Consider the following 10,705-nt stretch of genomic DNA (forward strand, 5'->3'; position numbering starts at 1 on the left):
TATTTATTATACATTACTGTGCTCAGTTTTATTACTTTTATCATATTTTGTGTTCTAGTTTCTGCTCAAGAATTATGTATACAATTTTCAATATTTCACTGAATAATATACAACTTGGATTATTCATCTTCAGATAATTGTTTGGTAACAGTGTTTAGCTTATTTTTGTATTTGTATAAACATGTATAAAGTCTTCAGTGTACATATTCGTGAGTAGTGAACAAATGTATAGTTTGTATGTTCTTAATATATAAACTGATGTGATTATAATACCTCAGAGTAGCTTTTACTAAATATTCATTTTTGCATCTAAGCGTGATTTGCATACAACTGTACATATAATTCTCAGTGCATAACTTACAACAGTTTGATATTGTTTATCTATACATTGATGCTCCTTTTGTATGTATGTTATCTTGATTTGTAACTTTAACTTAATTTTTTAAAGCCCTTTGCAAAATATCAGAATAAAATATTTATATACCAGTTAGTATGTTTTAATTATAAAACAACAACAACAGAAGTGTGGGTCTTACTAAGTAATGATAGTAAGAAGGAAAAATATAAAATTCACAGCCATACTGAACTTTGAAGGATGGGAACAGGCTGAAGACAGAACCCCAACAAGGAAGAAACAGCTACCCAATGAAGGTTGGAGGAAACAAACTTAAGAGGCATAGTCCATGTGCCTGACTGAGAAATTTCCTCCAATGTATGATGTAAGTGAAATGCCAGGAAAAAAATATGGTGCCTGATCTTATGACACCTGGAACAGAATTTGGGAAAAAAGAGACAGGGAGGAATAAACCAATCAAATCAATCGATGAGCCCAACTTGGAAGGGTAGAAGGAGAAAAATCACATAAGATGAATGGTGACAGGGAATGAAAAGGTCAGAATGGGAACCACTAAAGGGGCCATGCAGGCAATGTGACAATGAGGAGCGCGTACTAAACATAGAATTCTATCCAGATCAGGTGGGAATAAAGGTGAGAAATGGATAGAAGTGAAATCAGCAAAAAGGAAAAATGTCCCTCACAAGCCGCCAAAGTTTTGAGAAGGAAAAATTGTTCTGGATAAAGTATAACATACGTGGAATGGAAAAAGTATGTGAAATGTTGATGGAAAATACATCAGACTGACTAAAAAGAGTAGGAATAAGTCTGAAGGTAGGACAAGAGGACAAAGTTCAAACAGAGGGAGTGGATAGCAGTGAAGAACAATACTGACATTACAGTCTGGAAGAACTGCATGACAAGGAGGTCTACAATACTGGAAAGAACACAAAAGGTACTGGCTGGTCCAGTCTTGGCTAAGATGCCAGTCCCTTGATTTCTTTTGGAGACAACAAAAATCATGAAGTAAAAACCTGGAGAAAGCTGGCTGACAGGCTTGATAGGAGGGTCTGCACAGTCTCAGAGAGACACACAGAGTAGGATCCCAAGTTAATGGAAAGGAAATCAGTACAGGAGACAATGGTAATGGGGAAAGGAAATGGATGAAAAGTCATTCTGACAAAACTGGGATCACCCATGAATTGGTAGTGAATACCTGCCATATGGGAACAAAATTGGCCAAATGTGCTCCCAGTGATCAGGAAAAGACCTGATAATCACTGGAACTGCTGGCAACAATAAGCCTTGAAGCACACAGTGAAATTTTGAACCCCCTAATGGTAGGAACTGGTAAAGGATGGAAGGTTGCAGGACAAGAAACTACCATGGAAGAGGTCATGGGACCAGAATGAAACAAACCAGTAACCAAAGACTAAAGGGTCGAATGTGGTCTCACAGATTCCACATGTGATTTCAAATTCAGAAAAAAAGAGCCACCAGTAAGTCACAAAGATAAGTGGAAGGTAGATGAACTTGTGACGAGACAGCATTCTTCCCATTAAGTTCCCAACAGCAATGAAACCATGTATGAAAGGAAAGGGTGGAAGAGTACAATCACACAAACATGGAGGTAAGGAGAGAATAGATCTCCCACTAAAACCCCTCAGGAGATCAGTGGAATGCCTCAGAAAGGAAATGTATGTTGGACAAGTACTATAGAAGAGCAGTAAAGGTAAGACAAAAGTGGAAATCTGGGTATGGGAAAAACGGATAGGATTTTCAGGGATGGCTCCCACACTGTCAAAAGTGACTCCAACTGCTGGGAGCCAAGAAAGATTTGATAAGCCAAAGCATAATGATCATAAGACCATGGAGGACAAGGCACACTAACACCAGCCCTCAACTGAGAAATGAAATGATCAGCATGAACCCTGATGTCAAGGAAAAGAGGGAAAACAAAGTAGACATGGGTTATGTAACAAGGAAGGGGCAGTATCATATGAAATTGGTGAAAACGAGAAAATGGAACACACCTGAGAAAGCATATCCAAAAAAGCAGAGTTAGACCTAGTGGATTCCATAGGAGAGGCATGGGAGGGCACGACATAATTATGAGAAGGAAAAAGTCTGTCAAATTCCTCCTTGGCATGAACAGGGTTGAACGATGCAGGAAGAACCCATACATTTTTGGGAGAAGGACGACAACTCATATAACAATCAACCTCCAGACAAAAATTGCCAAAAAATCCTCAGTCAAGACCCCCAGACCTGAAGCACTCAAAGTAGTGGTAAAAATATCAGAAGCTGTAAAACACAAACTTCAGAATTCATCTTAAACTGTGAAGTCTAAATTGAGAAAAAAAAAAATCAATAAACAAAGGTAAGTTATTGCAGCAAACTACTACAGAAAACTTAGAGTAGTAAATGAATAAATCAAGTAAATCACTACTTTGTAAAAAGAAAAAATTAAATGAATACGTGAAAAGAGAGCAACTGAAAAATGTTTTCACTCAATCACTGCTTAACTAAAAGTGATAGTTTGGTAGAATCGAATAGACAGAGAGCTACATGCATCAGGAGGGTATGTCACACTCCTACTAGTGGAAAGTTGTCGCATGATGATTTACATGTGAGACACAGTTGAACCAAGTTGATCGTGAAGTACGTGGGAGTTCAAAGCTTGTGGAATGCCAAAACATTTGTGCATATAAGGGGCAGAACTAAGAGGTAATGTACCATATCAGAAAAACTAGTTAACCCATTCCAGATGAGTCAAGGGTAAAATGTCATGTCATCACGTTTCTTGACTCGCATTAAAAATTTTACTGAATTACTATTTTATGAATTTATGTCAATAAATTTGGTATCAAACTGTAGATTATAATTCAAATTTTAGTACTATACATTACTCAATTTCTTTATTTAAAAGTAAATATTAAAAAAACACAGCTAAACATCGATTTTTGTGTGTCATGTGGCATGTAGAATGCAGCACTGGTTCAAATTAGATATTTGTGAAGTCAAAATACTAAGTCTTTAGTTTCGCACAAATTAGAAACTCAAATTACATATATTGACAAGCTAGAATATAAAATAAGAGCCTCTTATCTTTTCAATTTTCTAAGATATTCCTCATGTAATAAATCAGACACAGTGGCACCACACCCACCTCTTTCCATTGTTGGAAACGCTCCCTGATATACACTTACTTCTATATATGACATGAATAACCAATCAAAAGCTCAGAATATCCTCCTAATAGCTTTCTCAGCCATTATAACATGTTTGGATGTCATCTCTTTCTTTTGAACCAAGATTTCAAGGAGGTAGAGTGTCTTTAGTCTGCTCAAAATTTCATATTTTTTAGACTAAAATACATCTTAGTTACCAAGCTTGATAAATTATACTGGAATTCTGTGGTACTGATGTATTAATTTATGAATTTTTTGTTATTCAAATGTATATATAAAACATAAAAAAAGTATTTTGTTTCATATCCTCCACATGCAAAATTTTAAAAGGCTTAGCAACCTACATCAAACAGCAGCCAAGTACAAAGGTCATAACTAGAAGAGATAATTGTTTGCTTTACTTCTTTATTTACTGTTCTATGTTTTAAGAAAAATATGTTTAAGAACTTATTTCAAAATAGCAATAATCTATATACATATATAATGTGTAATAATTGACATGTGAATGTATTTTGCAAAATACCAGTCTACTAAAACACAGCCAAGACAAATTACTTTGTACAGACCAAAGGTCAGTTTTATGTTATTGGATATGGTAACATGAGTGCACATGAGCTGTGTCCCTGTAACTTCCGTATTGTTAGCCAGGCATCGCTGAAAGGTCAATGTAATAAACATAATAAATATATATAAATGTATAACGTTATGAGATTTAAGCTATTTAGTCTAAAAATTTATGTTTTCATGTTATAATTTTTGTTCATTCTAGAATGAAAGAGGCATAATCTATATTTATTTCCTAATAATTTATTGTGGTTACGAGACTGGTCAAATCTACCAAACCCATAAAGAGATTAATTACTGAAAATAACAGATAAAATATAAAGTTTTTTCTTAAGAAACATTTGATAGCTATCTGGACATTACAAAGATTTTGCATGTGAAATTTGAAAATTTTCTGATGCATAAAAGTATTTTTAATTTTAAAACGAAAATTACTTTGCTTGTTAAATAGGCAACACGCAAAAATAAAAAAAAAGGAATGAGAAAAACATTGTTTTACAAATCTTAAGACTTAATAACAAAAAATGTATATTATGCATATGAAAGTTTTGCAATGTTTACTGATAATGTGCCATATTTCATTAACATTTGCTTACTAATTAAAAAGTTATAGAATGAAAACTATGACAAGCACGAAATGGTTATGAGGTCAGTCTCAGGGACTTAGCCCGTGCTGAAAAAGTTAATTGGATTGTAGTGTGATTGTATGAAATAAAAATACACTCAATTCCATCAACCAGATAACAAATAACATCTTTGAAAAATAACTAGCAGATGAAAAAGAAAAGATTTTCCTTTGGTAAATCCATGTTATTTTTAATTTAAGATACCATATTTCACCAATGTTGTAAAGCTTCTTTTATTTCACATACTAAAATTTTCCCACTACAAAGTATGATGAAATGGCCTGTAATTTCCAGATCAAACACTATCACCCCTGTAAAAATAGGAGAAATATTAGAAATTCTCCAATCCAGAGGCACCTGTCCATTGTATATTGATCTACCACAAATGAGAGAAAGAAAGGCTTGCACATGTGATCTTTAACCTCCTTTAATCCCGTATGAAAAACTTTACCCGGCCCTGGTGCTTCAATTTAATATTTCTACTTACCACCAAAGGATATTCCAATATTTCCCATACAACACTCAGTGCTAGGAATAATAGTACCTTCCCTTGTAAAAATAGAAGAGAACATTTAAAAGCTCAGCCATCTTACAATCTTCAACAAAAACCTTGCCATCAGCATCTCTAAAGGACCCAATCTCTATTTTATCATTTTGCTTACTTTTAATACATGAACACAGGATGATTCTAGGCATGGAAGGGTTATATCACAAGGATAGGTTAACATTTCTTAACAAATTTTATCTTGAGAAAAGAAATGTAAGAGGTTATTTTATTGAAGCTTACATGACAGATTATCTGGGATACCAAAAGGATAAAGGCCTCTGATCTCTCAGCACTGTATTCTATAAGATAATAAGACACATGTTTAAGATCTGGAAAATGCAAGCTAGGTTCCAGCTAAGACAGTTTATTTTTATAGCAAGGGATTGGCTCACGGACGTAATTATTGACAGTTTAAGATAAAAATCAATAATTTCCTGAAAATGAAAAGTGTGTTGAAATTATTACTTTTCTTCAGGGTGGGTGTGCAAGGACAGCCTTGAGGAATATGGTGTTCTGTTGTCTTTATTTTTTTAGATGTGGTTATTAGACACAGAAAATTTGATTTTTTTTTTGTTTTTCCTGTCAATGTGTCCAGAACTAACCTTACCCACTGAAGGGCTTTAGACATGATAGAGTGGGGCCCCTCAGAGCATTTGACATTTAAACAAAATTTATGGAAGTTGTACAAAAGAAACATTAACAAGTCTATCATGCAAGTTTCACTGGTTCATCTTGAAAAACTATTAATATAAATATTAATTTATGCCCCTCCTTTCTCCTGGTGAGTGCCCTAGGTAGCTACCTTACTGGTAATGTGCCAATTTGTGGTACTGTAACTTAATCTTAATTTGCTTCAATTCAATTATATGTTAATTATAATAAATGCTTGATGCAGCCATTATTTGTGGGTAGTGTAACTCGTCGCTAAACTGATAGCTAGTACAACCAATTTAACATTAAACTATTTCAATTCATAATAATAAAAATCCCTTACCTGCAACTGTGAATCTATCCATATAATTAATGAGATTGATAAAACATAGGATTCCAACTGAAATATACGCTCGTTTTGAATGTCTTTCTTCAGTTGTTGAAATTGTAGGTATGCCTAAACTCGAGTTTCGCTCGGGATGTGTACGCGAATTATGTTGACAGTTAGCGGGATATCTTACATCTACAGGTGGAATAAAATCTGGCTCTCCGCTGTGGCTACCCGAAAGCAGTTCTGGACGATAATTATAATCTAATGCAGTTCCTCTAACCATCTCGCTCAACTTTAACAGACCTAATGACTTTTCTGGATCTTCTTGGGACATAGGAGTTACGAAAATGTGAATGGGTAACTCAAGGCGCATATACTACAGTAGAAGGTCAAACTCTTCTCCCTTAAAGAAAATCGCCATATTGAATCTTGTAATCCCGATGTCACGAAAAAATTGTGAGCATGCGCAATAATTTCATTCATTTAATCATTTTTTATTTTTCTCAAGATGGTGGCGGTTAGCCTATAGGAGAAGTAATCAATTGTTTGTCTCATTTAATGTGCTTTGAAAATTTCTCCACAATGGCCACTCAAAAGCCAGTGGAATGGGTTTCTGCCCTCATCACAAGATTTGAAGAACAGGTATTTTTTGTCTTGTGTTGTGATATTTATTTCGATACCCTTAAGCCAGTGACCAGATAACCCGAATAGCAGTCGTCGTAGATAATACTGGTAGTTAATACATAGATGCTAGGTTTGGCGCTCTTCACAGTATAGTTTGTGAATGGAGAGAAAGGGTACACCCTCTCATTGATACAAAATGGTGGAACTGGAAGAATGGAGCTTGCCTTATCGCGTTTTCTTCCGATGCTTATCTGTCAAATATTTGAAACCAACAGAACAAAGTGTTCAGTCTGTTTAAAATGAGATTGAGAGTAAATGTAACATCATTGTCATAGGCATGTGATATATATTGAAATGGAACATAACAAAATTGGAATTCAAGTTGTAGCTTAAAATCTGAAAGATAAAAAATATATAATTGATTAGATAATGAAATACAATGTTACTTAGTTTTTAGGAGTTAATTAATAAAAATTCCCAGCATTAATCTTTCATCAAGGTTTTTAAGTGTGTGTTAACTATTATACTATTAAAAATAATATCACAACAAAGACAATCTCATGCCTTTTTAACAATAACAATGATCACTATAAATGTTTCTGTTCTTATTCTTATAAAAGGTTCAGAGGAGGGTTATCGGGATGTTCCCAGGAATGGTATTGTTAAGGTTATTTTATACGAATAGGTTTAAATCTTTTAAGTTATCTTCTCATTGAAGGTTATCCTAGTTGAAATTTGAAGTTTAGAAGATGATCCAGGGGACTGATAGGATGAAAGCTTCTGACTTCTTTGTATTGTATTGTGAATATACTAAGATGAGAGATAGAAAACAAATTTAAGATTGGGAAAATACAGGCCAGGCTCTGGTTAGGAGATTTATTTTGTAATAGCATGGTTGAATTACAGAATTAGTTGCTGTCTGGAATAATGGAGGCTAGCCATTTTCAAGAGTTTAGAAGGAGAATTGATGATTTTCTGAAAAATAAAGAGTTTAAATGTTTTACTTTTCACAAGAGTGAATGTGCAAGAACAGTCTTGAAGGATTGAATGGTCTCTTGTTGTGTGTATGTTAGAAATCAGAACTTGTTTATTATAATATTAAATAATTTGAGTCATGAAAAAATTAACTAATGGTTATAGTATACTAGATGCTTAAGAAATTTTATTATGTTTTGCTTAGTCTAATTCCTAGATTGAGAGCACCTTTATCTTCGGGACTTAATCCTTCAGACAGCTGTACAAAATAATCAAATTAACAGACCTGTATTTCAAAATTATTTCTCATGTTTGCGGTAGTTAGTGTGTCAAAATCTGTATGTGTGGTTTTTATATTATTAATCACACAGTATGTTTTGTAAACTCATTTGAGTAGAATACAAATAGTTTCACTAATGAAAGAAATATTAATCTAAAAATATATGTAATAGTATAATAATTATCATTAACCTTAATGTTTTAACAGTAAATAAAAGCTGTTATTATTGTACAGAAGTTTGTAATATCACTTTCATGAATTATTTGTACTACCTGTAATTTTTTCAGATAATAAAAACTGTAAAGTGAAGTAACAGTATTATAAATACAACATGATATAGTGTTCTGAATCATCTGGAAATGAGTAGTTAACATCTAAGCATCCAACTTATTACTGATTTTTTTATTCTAACATCCATATTAAGGAAATTTAACATACTTAGATATAACTAAAATTCCAGATTTAAGTATAAACTTTTTAATAAATATTACATTTAGTTTACAAGACTTATGAAAAAATTGACATATAATCCTAATATAAGTCATATCATATCCAGACGGAAATGGTAAATGAAGATCACCTTTTTTTTAGATAACTAATTAAACCTCAGCTTAATTAACTGTCTAGATGAAAAGCTAAAGATGCTCTGTTTAATTACATTTAAATAAAAAAGAAGAACATAAGAAAAGTAAGATACAAATTGTTCCTTCAAATTCACCCTCCAAACAACTAAAAATTACCTGTATCCTCTAACCAACAAAATTTATTGCCCAATTAAATGAACAGTAAACATCATAGCATCAGACAAAATATTTCATAAATTTATAATTTTACCCGGGAACAAATGTGTTAAGCAACAACTCTTAATTTGAGCTTCCAAAGCTTAAACCTGACAGCTCTAATATTCGTGTTTACATTCCCAACCATGTCATTTCTCTTTTTCAAGTGTTTCTTCATCTTGTGCTGAAATTTTGTGCTTATATTCCTTCTATCCATTTATCTTCTAACTCATTTCCATCTGTGGATGTTTAGTTTGTTAGTCATTTTGTCATTCCTTTCTAATTATTTCTTGCCTTTTGCCCAAGAACCTACAGGGTTCCTATTAGGCCTTGCAAATTTAAACCTGTGGCTTATACTGATTGTTGGGTTAATTATTCAGTCATTCACACGTTAGACTTCCTGTTTATTTGATCAGTTTTTGTTTTTTTACTCTTAATAATTGATGGGATGACTCTAACCATGTAACTTCTATATAATGTAGCACAGCAAGCCAGTTATATTTTAATACTGTATGCCAGATCTAGGCAGATGTGGTTATAGGGGTAAAGAATATTTATTATTTTTCATTTTAGAAATTACTTAGATTTTAAGCTAGATATACAAATTTTGTGCTACATAAATGTGTTTTTTTCTTTTTTTCCAGCATATTGTATAATAAGGGTGACTATATTGATTAATTGACCTTAAGACTAAAAGATATGAATTTTTTTCAGTGCTTTCTTTATCTGATCCAACATATGGGTTTTCCACTATTTTTCAAGGTCACCATTAAACCTATGCATCATTGCCATACTTGGATAATTGTTTTCTGACTTATAACAAAAAAACAAATGTTTTTTATGTATTTTCCAAAAACAGACTACCACAACATTATATCAGTTCATGGGAACTGGTGACATTGACAGTCAGAGATATTACTGCTATCGTGCACCACATAGTTGATCCATTCTGATCTCAGATCCAGGATTCCTAACCCACTGCTTTTGTTACTTCAGCTGAACCTACCCCATCTTTGAATGATTCACCATTGTTTTTTTCAGTGCTGGAAAAAGGGCAAGATGAGGCAGGATGTCATCCCACTTCTTTTGAAAAGAGCACAAAAACATCCCAGTACATTTGACTAGACTGTAAGCTTCTCAGAAGGGAAAGGTTCAATAGCGGATGCAATAAATTTTTATGGTGGCAAGGGACTGGGGAGATAAAACTATATATTTCTTCTTAAATTGTTGTGTAAGAGCAAGGCGCGAATGAGGCAAAGAAGGACCTGGATGTAGCAAATAAACCCTCTTGCTATGGACTTGGATGGTGTGACCAAATTCACGACCATAAAGTAACCATCAGAGTTTCCATAATATAATTTGTAACAGCATGCATTTGTTTATACTTAATTTTATTGTTCTATTACCCACTTGAATCATGTCTGACTAATAATCCCAATATGCAATTTGTAAATCACTCAGCAAATGTGCAGTTCACATTACTGTAGTAAAATATGTAATGCACAAGCTGCTCATGAGTATACTTAGTAAAGAATTTTTATGATTTTTTTCTCATTATCATACCTAATCTAACTTAATAAGTTTCCAATTTTTACATTTCAGTCACATTTATAATAATAAATAAAGAATACACTTGAAAAACAAGAAATATAGTACTCAGCTTCAAAAAGTTCACAAACTATTATGCTTTCTTTATTTTCCCCCACTTCAGACACTGTGTTACGTCTCTGGTTGTTAATTAATTTTCCGTAAAAATTATTTCCGCAGAAACTTTAGCGATACAAGTCCTTTCTTAAACAAAAC

General features: G+C 33.2%; 2 protein-coding genes across 3 annotated transcripts in view; one reads left to right on the forward strand and one right to left on the reverse strand.

Annotated features, from left to right (window-relative positions):
* Nucleotides 1-6,695, reverse strand: part of LOC106460621 (protein spinster homolog 1-like) — a 40,319-nt gene extending 33,624 nt beyond the window's left edge. For both annotated transcript variants that reach the window (XM_022387384.1, XM_013920347.2), the window contains exon 1: nt 6,257-6,695. In XM_022387384.1, coding sequence (XP_022243092.1) covers nt 6,257-6,617 — 361 coding nt within the window. In that variant the 5' untranslated portion in view covers nt 6,618-6,695. The remainder of the gene's footprint in view (nt 1-6,256) is intronic.
* A 52-nt stretch (nt 6,696-6,747) lies between these two features.
* LOC106460614 (neurofibromin-like) overlaps nt 6,748-10,705 on the forward strand; it is a gene marked incomplete at its 3' end in the record, with an annotated part of 20,405 nt that continues 16,447 nt past the window's right edge. Inside the window, exon 1 of the mRNA XM_013920335.2 lies at nt 6,748-6,886. Within this exon, the coding sequence (XP_013775789.2) occupies nt 6,803-6,886 (84 nt within the window). The remainder of the gene's footprint in view (nt 6,887-10,705) is intronic.

This window comes from Limulus polyphemus, unplaced genomic scaffold (genome assembly GCF_000517525.1).
Source record: "Limulus polyphemus unplaced genomic scaffold, Limulus_polyphemus-2.1.2 Scaffold804, whole genome shotgun sequence".
Lineage (NCBI taxonomy): Eukaryota > Metazoa > Arthropoda > Merostomata > Xiphosura > Limulidae > Limulus > Limulus polyphemus.